The following is a 22,784-nucleotide window of genomic DNA, read 5'->3' as shown; positions in this document are numbered from 1 at the left end:
CTTACGTGTATGGGTCTAAACATAGTGCTGTTAGTTACAGTACATTTAGATGTCCTCTGTGGTTGGAATAACAGTGAACTGCAACACAATTTGCGATAAACATATTAGTTAGCAACACAACAATGTTTTTTTACAGTTGATTTAAGAAAATAGTTGTCGTCACTTAATCACTTTGCCAGTTTGTGTTCTGAAAGAGCAGCACTGGGCCATTTAGGGTTTCCCTGTTCTGTAGCCGGCATTCATAAGCCATAAAATCATTTTAAACAGTCTTTCAAATGGGTGCTGGTCATTTTGTCTACTCTCCAAATAATAATTTGCAGTTTTGGTTGTTGTATACCTGGGAAATGGTGAGGTACAAAGTGTTGTCTTCTGCAGGACGTTTTGTACCAACCTGGCATAAGTCTGAACCTGTCAGGGGGAAAATTTCGTACACGCCTTTACAACCTACAATTTAAAGTAATGTTCTATAAGCTAGTCATTGGAATTGTGGTTTCATGACTCAAATAATAATAAAAAAAACATCTACAGCAACAGATTGAGTTTTAAAATTGATCAAAAGTGACTGAACCAAAATAAACGGTTCATAAATAGTTGGAGGTACAAAACTTGCCCATGATAACTTGCAAGTAAATAAATTACATGGAAGATTTTTAACATTTTATGACCTTTTATCTCTATTAAACAGTGCTCAATGGTTGAGGTACATGGGCAATTCAATGGTTTGTTTACGGGTATGAAATGGAAGCAGGAAAAGACGAAACTGCAACATGTTGGTACAAAACTGGGATACAAATTGGTGAATAGACAAACTGACTCAGAGCCATTTTCAATATACATAAATGTTCCTCTGCATGCCAGAAGATTGTTGAGCATTACATCATCATTAACTTATTTTGAGCAGTTCCAGTATATGAATAGGCCTAAGGCGGTTTATGTGCAGAATTCGCACAAATGAATCTCATCGTATTTGTAAAGAAGCTGAGAGTGGACATATATTGCATCTTTTTTTTTCAAGGTTATCCAGACAAACACTTATTAATTGCATTACTTTTGGATAACAGTACAAATGCCTATTAGTGAGAACAGCTTACTTGGCTTATCTTAAGTTAAATAGTTTATTTTGGTGTTACAATAAGATAACAGAGCTTGTTTGATCCAGATAATGTTTTGACATATTTTGGCATTTTATATTTCAATACAAACTGTAAAAGTCCTAACTAGAAACAACTTTTCTCGATAATTCCCATGTGCCATGACAGCAGTATGGAATGATAAAACTCAAACTACAATTATCTTGTTATCAAGAAAAAATTCTTGAGATAATATATTGTTCTCCAGAGAAAACAAAGAAAATATTTTGTAAGCTCGTCCATTCTCAGCTTCTATAAATTTGAAAACTAATAAAAGTGCCAATTGTGTTGGTATGCAAAACAGTATTATATTCCAGCAATGCCCAAATTCATATTTTACAATTTTAAAAAAGATAATTTGACTTTAAATGTTTTGCATTACTGTGGGTGGCCTGTAATTCGCTCCAATCAAGTACAGGAGACAAATAAATGTGAAGTATTTGTTACACTGATGGGATTCGAGGGTCACACGACTAAAACACGTTTTTTTGTTTTGTTTTGTTTTTTTAAATATAATCAAGCCACATGAAAAGGAACACCTCCAATCGCATCAGAATATCATCTACTGTTATGGTGACATGTCTGAATTTTTCCACAATCAGAAAGTCTGGTGCTGTTGTTAAAAAGTACCGTATGAGGCAACTGGACTTTTGACCTCTCCCCCAAAAGACGTCCTCGGTTCATTTTGGATGAGAGGCAAAATGTCATTAAGAAGAAGAAATAGAAGAAGCCTAGTTGCCTTCTACTTAAGCACTTTTGGATTGTCATGTCCTGGACGAGCGACAAGCTACATCGGCTTATTTATCGCTCGATACCGGATGAATTAGAAAAATAAAATTACTTCCAAAAGACATGTGAATTCCACCATAACAGTAGAGAGCACAGCACAGAACAGAACAGAGGGCAGAAAGGTAAAAGGGAAACAGCGAGGCAGATGTTCGAGGCAGCAGCGGCAGAGCAGAATAAACTGAGAAAAAGGATCAAAAGGATGAAGTGGCGTTTTCTTTGTTGGGGCCCACCTTCAGATCTAGATACTCCAGGTCCTTCTTCAGTTGTATGTAAGTATCATCAGCCTTTAAATGAGCAGTGAAGAGATAAGTCATTTGAAATAAAGCTGCACAGGATAATGGGCTACCAGATGACTCCTTTGGTCTCTATGTGCTATTCAGGCTTTACAAACAGAACTTTAATTAACTTGCTCTCAATTACAGTGCACTTCCACCTCTAGGTTTCGATCTACAATTAGTGAAGCCACACGGTAATTAGGTAATGGTGTCATTTTTCTTCAACTGCTTCGGCGTCTCATTTGTGACCTCTCACACAACTCGGCAACGTAGGTCCTCTGCGTGACATGTGGTCAGACTGAAAGCTTAAGATTTCCTCGTGAGGATGGAGAACGGTTAGACGTGAGAACCTGGGTGGGGTTGTCATTACTGAGCACCACTACAGCTTTATTCCAACGGCAGTGATCTTTCCCCACGGACCCGTGAAGAAGGCCTTGGCCTGTCGGATGCTCCGGAATGACGACCCCAAACACTTTTTCAGTACACACGGATAAAAAAAATAAAAAATAAAAAAATAACATGATGCAACATCATCTATCAATCGAAATGGGGAGGGGCGGGCTTATACAAGCAGCTTTTATAAGCATCATGCTACTAATATGGCAGATTAGCATTTAATACGTTTTTATAAACAGTCAAGCAAAGCTCTAACAGCGCTGTTATGTTTGGACAAGTGACATTAAATGATATAAATGTAGCTGGTAATTATAATGCAGCCCACATCATGCCAGAATGGTAGAATAAAAACCAGACAACCAAGCAGTGCCAAGAGACTGCAGAGTCTGTCGAAATGTCAGGGAGGTAATGTTGCAGGAATGGCTGAGGGGAAGAGGGGGGGGGGGGGGGCACAATGCACTTGCAGGGGTTGCAGAATGCTGCTTTAGGGAGGAATGAGCGTCCCCTGACCTGCATGCCGGGGCCTAGAAGGCCGTTGTGCTGGTGGTGCTGCAGGTGAGCGAACGCGCTGCTGGGGCTATGCACGCCAGCCATCTTGGCCTGGTGCCTCCGCAGCTGAATGAGGAGCAGAGTCAACTCCTCTGGCTGTAGCCAAGCCAGGGTTAAGTGGGGCGGGACAGAGGGATGAGAGAAAATATCTGATAACCATCTGGGCCGTGAAGTGGCCTAACCGTAGCGGCTTTCAGAGCCAAGAGACGCCGCGGCCAGTGTACTGCTGTCTGTTTGGAGCTTAAAACATAATTAGGAACTTTTTTTTTTGCGGTGACAAACTGTAGGAGGAAAAGGGTTTTCAACCCTAAGCGACTGCTTCATCCTCCACATTTAGTCAATTATCAGATTTGGAGCTGGGTTATCTATTTTTTGCTCAGGCTTTCCTCCACAACACAGTGCAGCAATATAGGCAGCATAGATATATTGTTGTGGAAACCTAGCAAAAAAACCTCATCCCAGCAGTATTTAATTATCTAACTACTTAGGCTTAAATCAGACACAGTGCTGTGCAAAAGTTTTAAACCATTTTCACATTGCTTCAGATTAGCCGTTAACTCTTTGAATCTTTAAAAAGAGACTTGATCAATGTTGCCGAACATCTTTTAAGGTTTTCTGGACACCAGAAGCTTTAGCACACAACGCGAGAAGTTTCTGGAGTATTTGTTAGGACTCATGTTGTTACTGTAGGCCTATGTGTGTTCCCTCGCTTTAAACTTGACTATGCTGCCTTTGGGTTAACCTTACCTGGGAGGGTGTTAAGTGAAAGCTTAAGCCCCAGCCCTTAATGCTAATAGGCAGAACCGGTGTTTTTTTTTTTTGCACTCACATTTTTATGAGCAGCAGATACAGAATCAGCAAAGGTGAGCAAAGCAGCTGCATTTTGTTACGCCCCTGTTCCAGGTGAGAAATAACGATACATTCATTTACATTACTGAAGAAATTGTCAGCAGATGTTTCTAAACAGAATCAAGATTTTATTAAAGAGGGACATTGTGGTGTTTTCAACGTCTTTTTGACCAAAGTTGCATAAATGGCAACTGGATATATTACTAAGTGCACCAGTATTTTGTCAAAATGTAAGTTTTGCTTTATGATGAACGAATATGATAAATGAATGAGAACTAGTCCTTGTTAAGGATGAACTGGAACAACACTGCTGTACACACCGATCATCGAGCTCGCCTCCTTTGGCTCTGACCTAAAGCTGAAGACGGGCACGGTCTTCTTCTGTTCATTTTGAGTTAATCGCCTGTGGGCTGATCTTTATATCTATATGTACACTATTTCAGATTTAAAAACTCCAGTTTGGGTTAATATAGCATTTTCTTATCATAAAATGAAAATGAGCATCCATTGATCAAGTATTGACCCAGACTGCTTTAGAAGGTTTGGCTTCTTGTTTAGCATAACAGTGGATAACCAAAGACTTTTGCACAGTACTGTAAGCCAATAAAAATAACAGGCATGGTTTGAAAATACCAACAACAACAACAACAAAAAAAAAATGAATAAAACAGTCAACATGGACAGGAGATCCTACCGTTTTGCCATGCAGACTGGGAGCACTGACAGTGTGTGTGATGTAGCCCATGGCTGGCACGGACCTTCTCTCTATTTGGGAAGTCTGCGGAAAGACGCAGTTTATCTCCATGTGACCGAAAGACCCACAAACTTTGAAATCAGACACAAAGTCGAGCTCATACACGGCAATCTTCGCCGGCATGCTAAGAGTGGAAGAAACGTCACGGCACCGCACTGAACCAAAGTTAAACTATCGCCTCCAAGTCTGCGAAACAAATTTGACTACGCAGCAGTTTTATTCCTCCATCCATCCTTTTCTCTCTTTTCATCGCTCCCACTCTTCTCTGAAACAAGGTGCGCCTCGAGTTCCCGATGCTACTGGGGGGGGGGGGCTGCTCGGATAAATTTGACATTTCTGCTTAACGCACAGAATTAGCGAGAAAAGCCTAGACCCACCACAGAACCCTAAAAGGACACAAACAACAAGAGATTTAATTAACCACACATAAATTATACCAAAACCTGCTTTCTTAAAATAACATTTGTTTGCTGGTAGCAAGAGAAGCCCTGTAAGCCGTTCCCTCTGAGATTCCCATGCCACGGCTTTTTTTTGCTGCATAATAGGTTTTTTATTTAAATGCGAGATCAGAAGAAAGAGACCAGTTGCTGATGGTTGGGATACAGTAAAGATGTTTATGGAGCGCTGAGAAGCCCTGGGCACATTGGATTAGCCGCTGATAAAACATACTGTACTTCTTAACCATATTCCACAGAGGCGTTAAGTGTTACTTAAGCCCCGTCGGCCCCTCAGAGATGCCGGGTACAGCCTGAACCCAGTTCCCACAAGCATCCCCCGTCTTGCACAAGCACTGGGGCTGCCTTTGTTAAACCCATGCCTTCCTATAATTGTTAGGGAGACATGCTCTAATCCAGCGGTAGCAATTAGTCTCTTGATACTTGGAGTGAGTGATGGCATCCGCAACACTTTGTTTACTTGCGCGAGGCCATCGGGTTGGTTGTGAAGCCTGTGTGCGCTGGAGGCTGTGGCTTGGGTTCAGAGGGAGGACTTTTCACATGTGGAGGGCGTGGTGAGGAGACGGCGCAGGGTGTGGATTACGGGACATCCTCTCGCTCCGTGTCCTGCGGCGGTGGCGGGGTCGAGCGAGCGAGCGAGCGCAGCAGCGGCGGCGAAGCTTCCACCCCGCCGCGCGCGCGTCACAGGTGGCGTGAGCGCGCCTTGGGTGTGGTCTCTGTGAATCACATGAGCATCAAAGTGTGCACGCTTGCAACGTCGGAGCCTTCCCAGGCTTGTCGCGCTAGCCTTCCCATGGTGCCCCCCCCCCCCCCCCCCCCCGCGTGAGCTCACGGCATGCTGACGTCACAAGCTACCGTGAGAATAAGACCTTTGTCATGTGGCTCCCTGTGTGAGACCCAGCGAACTCGTCTTCGGTCCCATGCCAATGACAGGCCGTCGGTGGTTACTGTGTGCCTGCATTACAGTGTTAAAGCCTAAATGACTGAGCAACAGCAAATTTATGGGGGTAAAGATTCTCATCTATCCACTGGATGACAAGGCCAGGTCTCGGCTCTAGGTGTCTATACTGGCTTATGATATTCTGAAAACATCCCCTTGGCTGTTTTGCTGTGTTGTTGTTTTTTTCCCCACATTGATTGAGCTGCTCCTTATTTACAGAACAAATTGAAGGGATGAATCCCTGTAAAAAGCAATTAGCCTTACCATTCCAAATCGACCTGTGAGTTCCTTGATTCATTTATTTTTTTTGCTGAATTATTCTGTAGATAGAAAAACTAATTTAGGTGAATACAGAACTGATGTAATTCAGAACTGATGCATTTAGAAGAATACTTGAACTTTTTCTGAAGAAAGTCTGAATCGGACAGACAGACAGATCCATGGATGGCAAATGTGAGCAGCCTGTACACTTTTCCCAAATATCCCTCTGATTGGTTTACCAACTCCTGAATGACCTGTCCATCCCGGATGTCTGAAGAACCGAGACAGATTCTGCAGGATGCTTTCTCACTGCAAAAACAGAACTAAAAATAAGTAATATTTTCTTAAAATTAGTGTATCTGTCCTTGATTTGAGCAGGTGAACAAGATGATCTGCCAATGGAATAAGATTTTTGCACTTAAAATAGGAACAACTCATCTCCATCATCTTACTTCAAGTGCAGGATGTCTAATTATCTTATTTTAGGGGTCAAAATACTCATTCCATTGGCAGATCATCTTATTTAACTACTCAAATCTAGGTCAAAAACACTAATTTTAAGAACATTTTACTTATTTTTGGGTCTGTTTTTGCAGTGGTCTTCTGCACCAGGAGTTAATTGTCCAGGTCCTAAGTGTTGCGTGCCCATATTGTACGTTTTATCTGCTTTGTGTGACATCAGTGCTAAGTTTGTGCAAGGGTTCATATTCTCCACTCGCCGTGGATACGCACGCAGCTTAACCTGTGCGATCACTTCCTGTTCCCTGTCTTCTTAGCTACTGTGATGCCCTGGAATCCATCCATGAGGCCGACACGTGCCATAGTGCCGACACTCCACTGTCAGCCAAGCAGGGAGACAGGTTTGGAGGCTGCACTTAACACAGAGACCCAGTTCAATTCCAAAAGTGATGAAACGGCACAATTCCACCCAAAAATAATGTGCTCCGTTCCTGGTAGTGCAGCTGTTGTTGGGTTCAGAATATGTTGACCAATCACAAAGACAGAGAGCGTGACTTTATCCCTCTTCTTCCCTTTTCCCTCTTAGAGAATCTTTCGGTATGACACGTCAGAATTAAGCCCTAAAACCTTTGAGAAACTAATATTCTTCTGGTGATTCTTAGAGTGTTAATCAGTCCATCCTAAAACGTTAATATACAAGATTGGCCGCTAGAAGACAGATGTCGGTACAGGAAGAGATTGGTGATTAGGTTAAACATAAATCTGCCATGGGTATGAATAAATATGGCCTTCAATGTATATTTAGGGGGGAAAAGAAATCACAAAAATGTTCATAATAAAGACTGACTAATTTTAAAAGGTTCATTATTTTTCCATTATTGCTCCACTATCCAGTTAAGAGGTTCAAAAACATTCTGGGTTTGTTGGGTATAAAATACACCGGGGCTTTGCCAAAATAACCGAACAGAACATTTAAAAATGCCAGAGATTTGCATCCAGGTCTCTACCTGAGAGAGGTGGGCGCAGATGTTGCCGGGGGAGCTGGATCTTGTGCTGTCCTCCAGGCCCAGCTCGTCCAGCGGCCGGACGGTGCGTCTGTCCGACGGCGTGTGTGGCCTGCGCGGGGACAGGGGTTTAAAAGAGGAGGGGACCGAGGACGACACTTCACACGGCGACGGAGGGACAGAGATGGAGCGCGGCATCTCCACGGTGACCCTGAAGGACGAGGAGTCTGTGAAGTTTGGGCCGGTGTAAACGGGGGCGGTGGGGCTGCCGTGGCGAAACTGCTGCCGCTGCTGCCACTCGTACAGCTGCCACACCATCCCTTCCTTTGTGGCCATCCGCTCGTCGGTGGACATGCGGAAGTGGCTCAGCCGGTCGTGGGCGTACTTATAGTCGCTGGGCAGGTTGCAGGCGGCCGGTGGGGAGCTGCTGCCGGACAGGAGGCGAGGGGACTTTGGTAACGACTGATAGGTAGCATCTTTTGTGCTGGATTTGGGCTTCAGAGGAGGAGTTCGCCGAGGCAGGTTGTAGTCAGTGGAGGGAGCACTGAGACAGAAAAACACCGGGCGTTAACATCCTCTGCCTTGTTAAATCAATGCAACCAGAAAAAGAGGGCAATATGTTGTGCAGTTCTCAAACTAACCACAAGATGGGGCTATTTACTCAACACTGTCACGTTCATGATTTTGAAAGCGAGAGAAACACTAACAGATTCAGCACCAACTGACCTCTTTGTCGGGTCACTTTTATGGACTTTGACCCACTGCTCCACCTGAGCCAGAGTATTTTTCCTCTGAACATGTTTCTCAGAGTCCGTCCGCGATACGAACCCCCTCTGATAGACGACACTTCCGTTTTGCTCCGGCGGGAGAGTCACTTGTATGACGGTCTGCTGTCCGTTTTTGGGGGCGGCTCCGTTGACCGAGTCTGGTGAGAGTCTCTCTACTCGTTCGGGCGGGGCAGCGTGGCCGTGTTTCCCCTGGATCTCCAGCCCATACCTCCCCTCATCGCCGTGTCTGATCTCGTTCTCCCCGGGTTCTCCTCTGTCCGTCCTGTGAGCGTCGTCCGACCTGGACGAGTTCTGAGCACTGTGGACATGGTTGGTCTGGGGCACTGCTTGCTGTACAGGCTTCTCCAATTCTCTGTGGACAAAACATAAGGCAGGTTAACAAAGCCTAAACGTGGATGTAGAACATCTGATTACAAGGAGTTTTAGTTGGTCATAAGCATCTTTGAGCAACCATCTTTTTCTGATCAAGCTCTTTCGTTACAGAACTCTTCATTCCTAAAATACACATAAGGCAGCAGATAGAAAACAATATATTGCTTATTACATCATGACCACCTGCCTAATCTCACTGGGACTCCCAAGGTGATGTGACATGACTATTGTGATATGTTAATACCTTGTGCGGAATGTTGTATATATATATTAGGGCTGGGCAAGTTAACGCGTTAATTTTGCGTTAACTCATTAGACTATTAACGGCGATATTTTCTTTAACGCGCGTTAACGCATGTTGGTCACATGCTTTTATTTTGTGAAGGTCTGTTGCTGCGGTGTAGGGGTTTGAATCAGAACAGTAGGTGGCGATAATGCGCCAATAACCTCGCTGTCAGCCCAGCCTCAGATTCAAAGAGGAAGAAAGGTGCTGGCCGGAAAAAAACACAGCTGACATGCGGAAGGCGGTGTTTCCCGCAGGTACCGCGAGCGAGCTTAGGCGAGGCGAGGCGGTGCTTAGGCGGGGCGAGGCGAGGCGGTGAGTTGGCGGCCGGAACAAGTTTTGTGCGGAGCGGAGCGGAGCGGAGCGGAGCGGAGCGGGGGGGGGGTGTCTGCATCGACGCCGTCGGTGAAGTCGCTTCTCGTTTCAAAGTATCCATGTATTTTTGCCTGTTTTTCCCTGCCATTCACTATATGCGCGCGAGAAAGCAACAACAAAAAAACGCGTGTCAACGTCAAATAAACGCAAGCAACGCAAGCATATCGAGTTAGCAAGCATTTCAGTTTAAAGTTCTTCCAGCATGGAATATGACAGAAACAAGTTAGTTGTAACCACTGCCAAGTTAAACTTTGGTATTGAACATAAAATGGTAATGCTGCTCCCTGCTGTTACCTCAGAAATTGCCTGTTTTTGGTAGATTTTTTCCCCATAAAGAGAATTCCCTGTCAGTGGCAATAAGCTTTAATTTATTATTATTGCTATTTTTTGTTTTACATGTTTAAGTTGAGCTTTACACTAAATATGTGTTACTGATAAGTGCTACAAATGTTACAACACTTTTGTTCATATGGCAGCAGAACATTAAAATAAAAGTGCTCTTTACACTACTTTTGAATTCATTCTTGGAGTTTGTAAATACAATGCGATTAATCGCGATTAATCGCGATTAATCAGTGCGATTAATCGCGATTAAATATTTTAATCGTTGCCCAGCCCTAATATATATATATATATATATATATATATATATATATATATATATATATATATATATATATATATATATATATATATATATATATATATATATATATATATAACAATGTGTGTATTCTGGAGCAACAAAAATAATTTCCCCCTGGGATCATTAAAGTAAGTCTGAGTCTGATTATTACAATGATCCCCGACCCATAGACTCCACTGGACCCCTGAAGTAGTGGCGAGGTACTGGGCCCCAACATGTTGACGGTGGATTGTTAAAGTGCTGGATCCGACTTCTTCACTGCAAAAACGGATCTAAAAATAAGTAAAATGTTCTTAAAGTTAGTGTATTTGTCCTTGATTTGAGCAGGGAAATAAGATTATTTGCCAATGGAATGAGTATTTTGACCCTTAATATAAGATAATTAGACATCCTGCACTTGAAATAATGATGATGATGGAGATGAGTTGTTCCTATTTTAAGGTCAAAAATCTTTTTCCATTGGCAAATCATCTTATTTACCTGCTCAAATCAAGGACAAATACACAAATTTTAAGAATATTTTACTTACTTTAAGTTCTGTTTTTGCAGTGTTTGTCCAGCAAATCCCAGAGATGCTCAAAAAGATTGAGATTTGGGGTGCCTTGTCAACAACTCAAACTTCCTGTGCTCACACAGCCATTCCTGAACCACTTTTGCTGTGTGGTAAGGCTCATTATCCTCCTGAAAGAGGGAATGCTGTGTTGATGAAAGGGTTGACCTAGGTAGGTGTCAGGTATCAGAGTAATATCCACATTTCCCAGCAGAACTTTGCCTGTAGCATCTCACTGCCTCCGCCGGCTCACTGTCTGCCCATAGCGCATCGTAGTGCTGCGACGTATTACAAAAACGTGACTCCTCAGAGCAGACCACCCTCTTCCGTTGCTGCCAACTGTGATATTCCTCTTGTGCCACTTTTGCATCAGAACTAGCATTGCATTGCTCATTTTTCCTGCTGTCTAATCAATGCCTCCCACTAAGTTGTGGCGATGAAGAGATCATCAGCGTTGTTCACTTCACCTTCTGCCTTACGGGTGCAAAATTCATCCTGTTTAAGCCGAACCATTAGCAGGGTTTTATCCACACATGGTCAGATTCCTTACTGAGTACAGCCCAGCACAAGCCCAATGCATAGGGAGAGGTGGACTAATTTTGTGTTTACGACACGGTATGTTTAAAAGGCAGAGGGCGCAGAGTGATGCAGAGTAAATCCCCAGAGTATTAGAAGGATTCGATTACTCCTCATCAAACACCTTGGGACAGAAAGCTGGTGTCTCTGATAGAACCACCTATTCATTAATTTTCCTCACAGATTAATTTAGTAAGAAATGTGGGGAGAAAAAGCCAAAGATGTATATTTATTTCAAGAATTGATTACCTTCTTGGAGAGATATCGCTTTTCAAAGCCTCTGACGTGATAAATATTTCATTTCCTGGGGACGTTTATTCCTCTTCCCACTAAAACGCACTAACACTCTGAAGCACTGACTCGCATTGGTCTCCAGGTGGCAATATTGCTTAGAAGATCCAAAACATGCAGTACATCTTGCATTTGTCACACACAGTAGGTATGAGTGCAGTTCCAGGAGCATTTTTCATGGATGCAGCATTCTTACTGTAAAAGGCTAGGATGACTTTGGGGGATTTTTTTTTTTTTTTTTTTTTTTTTGCGATCGATTGGGAAGAGCTCCCAGGATGACGTGCTCACCACAATCGTTGCAAATTGTGACTGCTCCCATTACTGCAGCTGGACACTGTGTACGGAAAACACAGTTTACGGCTTAAGAAAACATTAGGGTGTCTTAGGGTTACCTACTGAACAGATTTAGGTCTGAAGTTTAGAGGTTTTTATTCTGGTTACAAGCACATAAAGCTTTTGTTTTTGTTTTTTGTTTTTTCAAAATTGTAGCCAACATCCATTTTCAGTCCACAGAAACAAATATGCTTCATGGACTGCATTAGCACCGGCAGAAGTCTGACCAATTGGAGCAGCGAGCAGAGAGCGCGGCGGCACCAACCTCTTTATAGTGTGACTCTGCTGCATTAGCGCAGCCTGGTTCATGGCCCGGATCCAACCATTCATGTCCTCCTGTGTGTCCGCGCTGAAGAAATAAGTCCGCATCCCGCAGTGTTCCGCCTGCGAGCCAATCACAGAGTTCTTATTGTAAATGTAGGAGCGCATTCCAGTGTGGGTTGCCTGTCACGGAGGGAGATATCAGAGGAGGGGTAGAAGTAGAAGGAAGGTGTGAGAGATTTTGTTTCTTTTCCTGAATCTGTCAGAGAGGATGATGAGAGGGAAACTTCACTGAGACCTTTTAACATCAGAGAAGTTTACAGAGGGATCTGCTTAAGAAATGTGGAGCAAAAGTGCTGCAGCAGAAACACTAAGAAAGTTTGCTGCTTCTAAGAAGGAAATAATAATAATAATAATAATAATAATAATAATAATAATAATAATAATAATAATAATAATAATAATAAAAAAACACAGCAGACATGAGGTTTTCCCTTTGATTTCCAAAAAAAAAAAAGCAGCTGCAATCTTTCTAGAGAACAAAACCTAGAGCAAACAACCAGGGAAAAACAAACAAACAAAATGTGATGATGTGCTCATTTCATCTGTTTTAGAGCTCACACAAAATGCGCACACTGTGTGAGAATATCAATTTGCCTGTTTTTAACTTCTAATAACGTGCTTGCATAAAGCTGCTACTGAGCCCTAAAAGCTCAACCCACTTATCGCGCAAAAGGAAACAATCAGCAGCTCCTGGCGCAGTTTCAAAGAGGCCATTGTTTTCAGGCCAATTCAAATGTCCTCATACCATCACTGATTTCATCTCCCTTTATATAAGTCATGAAAACAAAAGGTTTATTAGTCATTTCTGCTAAGAAGACTTTGTTTTATCTCAAGTAAATCCTTTTCTCCTTGCTGTTTTACATTGTAACTTTTTTCTGCATTACTTTGGTCAGAACATGAATTCCTATTAAGTCCTATCCTATATGCTAAATAGAAAGGGCGAGACACGAAAAAAAAAAAAGCTTAGACATCCCTAACATAAAAATATAACTCTAACTATGATGAAATGCTTAAAATTTAAAGCACAGATGATCAAAGAAGTTAGAAAAACAACATTTAACTTGAATAAATTACAAAAGTTGGGGGAAGGAAAAAATAAATTTGGTTAACAAAATCACCAGAACCATAATTATTGGCAACCCTGCCAATAATTTCAATAGGGCAGGTTTCTCTGCAAGCTCCAACCTTGTGAAATATTATCAGAGGGAAAAATCAAATATTTTCTTTTCAGTCCAACCCACAGGTTTCAATAGAAATGAAGTCTTGGAGCTGTGACAGTCATGGTACAATCATTAAACCCTTGCTTTGCTGATTTGCCCTGATTTTCACACTATACTCAGTTTCTGTTATCTAAAAGTTCAGTCTTAAGGTGCTTTATCACTACAGGAGCTTAGTCAGGGTAGTTTTTCTCCTTCCTGCTTTTCTACTGCAGGAACCAGGAGCCACTCACACAAAAGTGGGTCAAAATCTACCCCAAAACTGGCCCTGGGTAGGGAAGAGGGACATTTTGGTTGGACTAAAGCTGGAGCATTGTAATGAGAGAAGTCTAAGCATTTCTCGCTTGCTAAATCTCCCAAGCATTTTATTTCAGTCATCTCCCAGTTTATAGTCCTCTGCAGGTCATTTGTTCTGTTAACTATATCAGACACAACAGTGGGTTTCTGTTTTTGTTTGCAAACACAGCCGCCCATGTTGACCATCACATTGTTTTACCAATTTGCCTTCAAATACATTAATAAACTCCACCAGCCTTAGTTTAGTTAAAGGAAGAGGAGATTTTGCTTTATGTTCCAACATACAGATTAAAGCCATTGCAGGTGTCCAGGATTGTTGATTGCAAATTCACTGATTCCAAGATTGAATGGAGAAGAGATGCTGCTGCTGCTGCAGCTGAAGCATATGAGAGCACGGTTACTGTTACCAAGAGTCACATCTCACAGGCTTTAATTATTAAAGATCTGTGGTTTGTAGTAATTTTCTAGTGGGGTAAAACTGCTTTTACTTCAGTTTCAGAGCACACAGATGTGAGACTGTAATAAATGATGTCTTTAGATAGCTGGTCGTAATGCTGTTAGGATGTGCACAGTTGATCTAAAACTCACTCTACACATGTACGTTTTCATACAGTTTGGAGTGACAGTGTTTAGTTTTCAAAATTTAACCGAATCTCCGGTTAATTCCTTATCAACCAGATTTCACTATTAATAATCCTATTCTGGACTCTGCTGTGGCTGTGGGAGGAGATCGACGCTTCTGAGGACCCGCACAGGTACGTAAATAGCCCGGGTGTCAGTACCCCAGTTGAAATGCACACACGAAAAGCTGCCTAATTACATTATTCAGCGAAAAAAGTTCAGAAAGGTTCCTCTTGTCAAAGCCCAGCGTTCCAGTTTAGGTACCTGTAGCTTCTACCAAGCTCCACATTTCTGTCTGTGATGGTAGGAGATTCTCCTGGCAAGTCCCCCAAAGCTGACTGGCATGTAGGCAGCATTTATAAAAACTTAGTCATTTCTGTTATGGAGACTTGGCTTATAGGCACTTGATCTAAAAAGCCCAGTATTACATAAGAGTTTTTGTTACAATCACCTTAAAATGGATAATTAAAATCTGCCAATGAATATAAAAGTGACAATTTTGTTAAAAGGTTAAGATAGCATTTTTTCATCCCCTACTAGATAAATGTAGTTGGGTTGAATGTTGAATTAAAAAATGAGTAATATGATACTAGAGAGAATTTGCTTTTATTGATTTTAAAGCTTTTTACACGTTTCTACCAGGGGTGCCAATAATTATGCAGGGGTGACGTGTCTCTATACAGCTAGGCCTATTAAACGGGTTTAAAATTAATAAAAAAAAAAGGCTTCAGTTAAACACAATTACTATATCACATTAAGAATCATATGTGCATCTCACATGATCCAACAACACAAATCATTGCATAGGACAAACTGATGATGGCAACATAAATTCAATAAAATGCAATGGATTGGCAGAGGAGAGTGGAAAACACAGATGGGACCCGGCCCACCCACCCACCCAGCCATGATGATGAAAAGCGATCAGGAATGAGCGACATGAGAAGACAAATACCAGAGCGTCTGAACGTGACACTGTGAGCACTGAGAGTGATCAGCAGCTGGGATCTGGCTCATGCTCGGCCAGTTTGTAACATTTGGATGGCTGCACATCCCAGAACTTTCCACGTCTTTTCCTTGCTACAAAGCAGAGTTTTGGATTTGAAATGACTCGAGCATTGAATCTCGCTTATTTGACTGCACTGCATAAACCTGGTGCCAAGTCCCGATTCTAATGCTAGCTATTGAGGATCTTCTGTATTTACTCTGAGGCAATGCCAAAACATGGAACAAATGCGACACCAAATAGAAACCGACTGTTTTTTCTTAGATTTATGCCGGTAAGCTCTACATTAAAACTTGCATAAAGTCAGATGAACTCTGGCATTGTCTCACAGATGAGTCGTTGCAGTCATGCTTGCTCATGGTCAGGGCTAAATGCACATTTGGAAATGCGCAGTCAGCAGCTAGTGGCAGGATATGGAGTGAAATGAGGGGAGGACGGTGTTCCACCGGCGAGGCTAAAGTGAAATCAAATACCTATTCATGCAAGCCTGCGTGACTCAGGACGGCCGCCCGCAGAGAACAGTACTCACTCCGCCCACGCAAACACACCGGGTCACAATGGAAGGCAATTGCCCAACGGGGAATGAGAGAAACACAGCGAGATGTGCAAAAATAAGAGAACAGAAAACAACAGGAAGTTACAGCTGATCAGTGCTGACTCAGACAGAGAACAGAAAATGGCTCCAGCTGTGGCGTCTCAGAAAGCAAGAATGGGGAACGGTTCAGCTTACAGAGTGGCGACAAGCTATATATCTGACAGGCTGCTATTAAAATGGAGCCTGAGTAATAGGCGGCTGAGTTTAGGAGCTTTTTCTTTTTTTTGTCCCTGCACGACTCGCAGGTAAACAGTGAGGTGGCTCAACAAACGACAATTAAACTTGGATGGAGTTCTAAGGTGGCCACAGTACAAATTATATTCAAAACTCGAAGAACTAGTGAATCAAGAACATTTGAAAACATTACAAGCAAGTTTGGCTTGTTGGAAGCAAAGTATGAAGAAATGAGGGATGAAGTTAAGACTACTGATTTTTTTAAAGAACGGTTTTTATACATGTTTATTTATTTATTATTATTATTTTCTCTTCTTTCAAATTTTTATTGTGAATATAATGTAACATGCTCCTTTATGTATCTATTTATTGTCTTATAATGGAATTTTTATAGTAGTGTTATGTGTGAATGCAGTGTGACACATAGTTTGGACTATGTAGCAGCCAGAGTCTGTAACCCAAATCATCCCATATTTGGAACGAGCGAGCGAGCGAGCGAGCGAGCGAGCGAGCGAGCGAGCGAGCGAGCGAGCGAGCGAGCGAGCGAGCGAGCGAGCGAGCGAGCGAGCGAGCGAGCGAGCGAGCGAGCGAGCGAGCGAGCGAGCGAGCGAGCGAGCGAGCGAGCGAGCGAGCGAGCGAGCGAGCGAGCGAGCGAGCGAGCGAGCGAGCGAGCGAGCGAGCGAGCGAGCGAGCGAGCGAGCGAGCGAGCGAGGAGCGAGCGAGCGAGCGAGCGAGCGAGCGAGCGAGCGAGCGAGCGAGCGAGCGAGCGAGCGAGCGAGCGAGCGAGCGAGCGAGCGAGCGAGCGAGCGAGCGAGCGAGCGAGCGAGCGAGCGAGCGAGCGAGCGAGCGAGCGAGCGAGCGAGCGAGCGAGCGAGCGAGCGAGCGAGCGAGCGAGCGAGCGAGCGAGCGAGCGAGCGAGCGAGCGAGCGAGCGAGGAGCGAGCGAGCGGAGCGAGGAGCGAGCGAAGCGAGCGAGCGAGCGAGCGAGCGAGCGAGCGAGCGAGCGAGCGAGCGAGCGAGCGAGCGAGCGAGCGAGCGAGCGAGCGAGCGAGCGAGCGAGCGAGCGAGCGAGCGAGCGAAGCGAGGAGCGAGCGAGCGAGCGAGCGAGCGAGCGAGCGAGCGAGCAGCGCGCGAGCGAGCGAGCGAGCGAGCGAGCGAGCGACGAGCGAGCGAGCGAGCGAGCGAGCGAGCGAGCGAGCGAAGCGAGCGAGCGAGCGAGCGAGCGAGCGAGCGAGCGAGCGAGCGAGCGAGAGAGCGAGCGAGCGAGCGAGCGAGCGAGCGAGCGAGCGAGCGAGCGAGCGAGCGAGCGAGCGAGCGAGCGAGCGAGCGAGGAGCGAGCGAGCGAGCGAGCGAGCGAGCGAGCCGAGCGAGCGAGCGAGCGAGCGAGCGAGCGAGCGAGCGAGCGAGCGAGCGAGCGAGGAGCGAGCGAGCGAGCGAGCGAGCGAGCGAGCGAGCGAGCGAGCGAGCGAGCGAGCGAGCGAGCGAGCGAGCGAGCGAGCGAGCGAGCGAGCGAGCGAGCGAGCGAGCGAGCGAGCGAGCGAGCGAGCGAGCGAGCGATGCGAGCGAGCGAGCGAGCAGCGAGCGAGCGAGCGAGCGAGCGAGCTAGCGAGCGAGCGAGCGAGCGAGCGAGCGAAGCGAGCAGCGAGCGAGCGAGCGAGCGAGCGAGCGAGAGCTGAGCGAGCGAGCGAGCGAAGCGAGCGAGCGAGGCGTAGGAGCGAGCGAGCGAGCGAGCGAGCGAGCGAGCGAGCGAGCGAGCGAGCGAGCGAGCGAGCGAGCGAGCGAGCGAGCGAGCGAGCGAGCGAGCGAGCGAGCGAGCGAGCGAGCGAGCGAGCTAGCGGAGAGAGCGAGCGAGCGAGCGAGCGAGCGAGCGAGCGAGCGAGCGAGCGAGCGAGCGAGCGAGCGAGCGAGCGAGCGAGCGAGCGAGCTATTATTTGGGACAATAAAGTTAATCTATCTATCTATCTATCTATCTATCTATCTATCTATCTATCTATCTATCTATCTATCTATCTATCTATCTATCTATCTATCTATCTATCTATCTATCTATCTACTGCACCATGTTGCAGGTGGGTTTTTACCCCTCAACCTTACATATTTCTTCCAGCTCGGTTTCTCACACAGTTTGTAAATCCCAATACGTTTGAGAACATTCACAGCAATATCCCTTTCACTGAGCTGGAGTCACATTTTGATGTCTCAAAGAAAAGCTGAAGTAGGGTGAAGGAGCTGTTCAGTACAAGGGGCTACAGCAGAACCCAGCCTCATTATCTAATCTAACCTTATTCCCCAACTAGCAAGGGGAGGAGACGGTGAGCAGGCAGAAGGTGAGATTAATATTTCAAGCACCGCAATTATCATACAAATTCCATTGTATGCCGTGAAGCTCAGGAGACGCACTCCTCGCAGGCACGCACGCCGTGGTATTCACCCTATGCACACTCTCACACATTTACACAGAAGCCAAGAACAAAAGAAAACACACAAAGGGGCAGAAGGGACTGCAGCAGAACGGCCTGGAGCTGAAACAGCGGATCCAACGTTCAGACATGAGAGTCCTGCACCGCAAGCTCTGTGTAAAAGAGAAGCTGCCGGGCGTCCTCGCACCGGAGGCGGCGTTCGCTGAATGGTGAGAAGAAATGTCTTTGTGGGCAAGGAAAAGTTACAGTAGATATTTTAAAAAGAATATGATTATAAAATCATACAGAAGTAAGTACATCCTCTTTTAATGTAACAGTTTTATTCCAAAATGGATAATTTGCATGTTTTCCTCTAACTATTCCCCACATAATAATCCATAATGACTATATATATATAGAACATTCTTATTTTTAGATGCTGACATTACCCTCTGTGAGGAATAGTCATCCGGCTCCTGATGCAGGAACGTATCCCCACAGCATGATACTGCCACCGCCTTGCTTCAGAGTAGGGATGATGGCGGCCAGGGGACTAAACTGCAATAACTCAGATCAAATGTTTGGATTTGGTTTCATCAGAGCAGATCGTTTTTGCTTCTCCTCCTACTTTGTTGCTCGGTTTCTGCTCCGATATGTGTTGTCCGCAATTAGAAATTTTATACACAACTGTGTTACATTCCAAGTCATGTTCGATCAAATGAATTTAGTGCTGATGGACTAAAATCAAGTTGATGAAACATCTGAGGGAAGATCAAAAGCAAACAGGATGCACCTGACATGAACTTTGAGTGTCAGAGCAAAATATGCAAGGATTTATTATTTCATTCAGGTTTTATTTTACTTTCTTATCTCATGTGTAGTATTTGGAGAGAAGAAAGGTAAATCAGTCCATTTTGGAGTAAAGCTGTATTATAACATAATGTCAAAGAAAGTGAAGTACTGTGAATGCTTTGCCAAAAAAACAGGCCTTAGCAAATGCCAGGAAACCTGATTGTTTTAAAGAAAATAATGACAAAGATCCAATGTGATTGACAAACGTCTCAGAGCAGAAGGTTAGTTTAGATAATTGTAGGTTACCTTATGCTTTCATGCACTATTTCAATATTTTGGCTTAGAGTTAAGTTTATGATTTAAATAAGGACCCCTTGTAATACTCAGCATTTTTGTCAACGCTGGTGATCGTTACTATATGTAAACAAATATTGAATTGAAAGAGGGACGACTTTCTTTTTAAAATAACTATAGGTTGCCTTTCAACTTTTAAGGAGAAAGCTAATTGTTTTCATACTCCATATCAAATTTAAGGCCGTAGTGCTGCAGCCCCCCCAAGACACACGCTCCCCGACACACGCCTATCAGGGCAGCACATTAAAAATGTTTATCCTGCCTTCTCTTCATATTAGCTGAAAATTGCAGAGCCAGCATTAGTCTGCAGCTCAAATTTGATTAGATGATCTATTACTTAGCAATCCACCGTGACACAGAAACAACTGGGATGGATGGAAAAGATGAGAAAGTGCACACAGAAAAAGAGCAGACAAGCATATTAAGAAGACAGACCGGTGTTTGATACGAATAAGTAAAAACTACACTGCAAAACCTGATCTAAAAGTAAGTAAAATGTTCTTAAAATTAGTGTTTTTGTCCTAGATTTGAGCAGGTAAATAAGATTATCTGCCAATGGAATGAGTATTTTGACCCCTAAAATAAGATAATTAGATATACTGCACTTCAAATAAGATGATGGAGATGAGTTATTCCTATTTTAAGTGCAAAAATCTTATTCTATTGGCAAACCATCTTATTTACCTGCTCAAATCAAGAAAAAATACACACATTTTTAGAACATTTAACTTATTTTTAGTTCCGTTTTTGCAGTGATTTGAATTTATAAAAAATATATATTTTGTCCACATTTCACAAGGATTCTAAGATCAAATGATTTTATTGATTAGGATTAATAAAAGTAGAGGATTAAAACTTCTTTATACTTTAAAAAAATTAAGAATTCAGATCAAGGCAGCAGAAAGACACGACCGGTCGTCATGACCGGATGTAAGACAGTGACGGGTAAATATGACGCAAAACAACGATTTGACAGATTCTCCCCGCGGATCGGTACCGGTTCCGCTTCGGTGTTACCTTGAAAGCGTATTTGCGGTTTATGTGGTCTTCTGGCTCGACTGGTGCAATGACATAACTGGGCAGAGGTATGCTTCCCAGCACGGTTTCCTCTCGGCTGTCTGTTAAAATCACAGAGACACATATGAACACGCAGCACACTGTCCAAACAGGCTCTTCAGAAGAAAGCTTGCACGGTGTTTGCGAGCGACTACAGATTCGGGAACAGCGGGAAAAACGAGAGAGACATAAGTCACGGAGGACTGCTGTCTCCACGAGGCCGTGTGGCAGCGTGTGCCACGATGGGGCATGTGCTTTATCTATTATTCAGGAGGATTAATGGAGAAGAAGAGGCTGAGTCTACAGCAATACAAGCAGAGATTAAATCCTGTAATAAAGAACTTTCAAGTTAATAGGGTAGGAAAAGTTGAGAGGATGAAAGGTAAGGATGTCGCTCAGCTAATAACAGAGCGCCGTTATTCTTAAATGGCAGCGCAGGAGATCACTGCGGGTCTCTCGTTTTATTTCACAGCTGTCTTTTAAACTCTGGCCAAGTGCACTTTTCACAGACTCACCTTTGTAGTAAAACAAGCAGTAGTCCGACAAAACAAACCACTTCCGCTTCCAGAGCCGCATTCCAGAGCTGTCCTGGGGGTGAAGGGGGAAAAAATAAAGTGCCGAGTGTGTTTAGAGGTCTTCCTCGCAGGAGCGAATCTTAATTCACATTTTAATTGAGACGCAGTTTGGGAATAGTGTGCTTGTTAGCACAAGTTAGTGGGGGAGGCTCAGGTTATTTGCATATCATTAGAGTAGTTCTTGAACACTGTTGCTTTTTTTTTTTTCTTCTTGCAGCATTGGGTACAAATCTGCAGCTTCACGATTTGTTTCATTACTGTAGCTGTTGCGTTTTTATTTCTTTCCAAGGAGTATATGAGATGCAAAAGAAGGAAGATGCACTCACCTGTTTGTAGAGCCAGCCTCTTACTACCACTGGGATGTTGAGGTTTCTTTTAATAGCGTGATCCCTTTTGCCGAAGCTGTGCACTTTCCCAGGTCCTCTGGAGGACTGCGGGAAGCAAAGAAAGCCCCAAACAGTTAATTGTGTGGGGGGCTTGGGTAAAAGAGGTCAATTGATTTTGCTTATTTGAGATTACAATGACAAACAGAGAGCAAAACCTTTACCATGCGCAGGGCTGTGAAAAAGTATTAGCTCCTTAGATGTTTCTTTTGATAACCAGAGTAAAGACAAAAGGCAACTTTCACAGATAAAAAAATACATTAAGGGGGGAAAAAGGGATCTAAATTGACTTGACCTCCTGTTTTAAAAATGCAATCACCCCCTTATCCTGATAACCTTATCCTAATAATAATCATGCATTTCTGATAACTGGAAATGAATCATTTAATAAGAGATTATGGCCTACTCTTCTTTGCAGAATCATTATAATTCTGCGCACTGTGGCTTTTAAAGCATGAGTGGCCTCTTTAAGGTGAAGCCACGGCAAGTCAATTGGATTTACGTCTGACCTTCATGGCCCCAAATCCCTGATTTAGCTTTTCGGGTCAGTGAAAAAGTAGACATGCTGGTGTGCTTTGGAGTTACAATACTTTACATAACATACAACCCTTCTTCAGGATTTTATGGCAAAGGGCAGAATCCATGCTTTCGCATTCATGGCAAGACCTCTAGGTCAGGAAGCAGCAAATCATCCCCAGAGCATCACACTGCCAACACCACAGGCACCTGATTAGGTGGTTAAATAAGGGAGAAGATTTGGGGAAAAAATATGTTGCACCATAAAATAAAAGGGCTTGAATACTATGTCTGATGTATACATCCAAATCCCAATGTAAACCTCCGACAGGTCATGAAAATATGGGCAAAACTATTAACATAGCCTTGGCGAAAGCTTTGACCTGTAGCACACACAACTA

General features: G+C 43.8%; 1 protein-coding gene across 15 annotated transcripts in view; it reads right to left on the bottom strand.

Annotated features, from left to right (window-relative positions):
* Positions 1-22,784, bottom strand: part of plekha7b (pleckstrin homology domain containing, family A member 7b) — a 91,162-nt gene that overhangs the window by 26,340 nt on the left and 42,038 nt on the right. For 7 of the 15 annotated variants that reach the window (XM_012850687.3, XM_012850690.3, XM_036130736.1 and 4 more), the window contains 9 exons: positions 21,811-21,915; positions 21,425-21,497; positions 20,871-20,971; positions 12,341-12,519; positions 8,588-9,001; positions 7,865-8,405; positions 4,683-4,766; positions 3,101-3,235; positions 2,150-2,203 (listed from right to left, as the gene is read on the bottom strand). In XM_012850687.3, coding sequence (XP_012706141.2) covers positions 2,150-2,203; positions 3,101-3,235; positions 4,683-4,766; positions 7,865-8,405; positions 8,588-9,001; positions 12,341-12,519; positions 20,871-20,971; positions 21,425-21,497; positions 21,811-21,915 — 1,686 coding nt within the window. Of the gene's footprint in view, positions 1-2,149; positions 2,204-3,100; positions 3,236-4,682; positions 4,767-7,864; positions 8,406-8,587; positions 9,002-12,340; positions 12,520-16,013; positions 16,597-20,870; positions 20,972-21,424; positions 21,498-21,810; positions 21,916-22,784 lie in introns of those variants that run through there. The other 8 variants (XM_012850689.3, XM_036130739.1, XM_036130735.1 and 5 more) reach the window with 8 other exon arrangements.

The sequence above is a fragment of the Fundulus heteroclitus genome, unplaced genomic scaffold (assembly GCF_011125445.2).
Source record: "Fundulus heteroclitus isolate FHET01 unplaced genomic scaffold, MU-UCD_Fhet_4.1 scaffold_38, whole genome shotgun sequence".
Taxonomy (NCBI): Eukaryota; Metazoa; Chordata; class Actinopteri; order Cyprinodontiformes; family Fundulidae; genus Fundulus; species Fundulus heteroclitus.
Note: the sequence above shows the minus strand (reverse complement) of the source record. Positions and strands in the feature narration are given on the sequence as shown.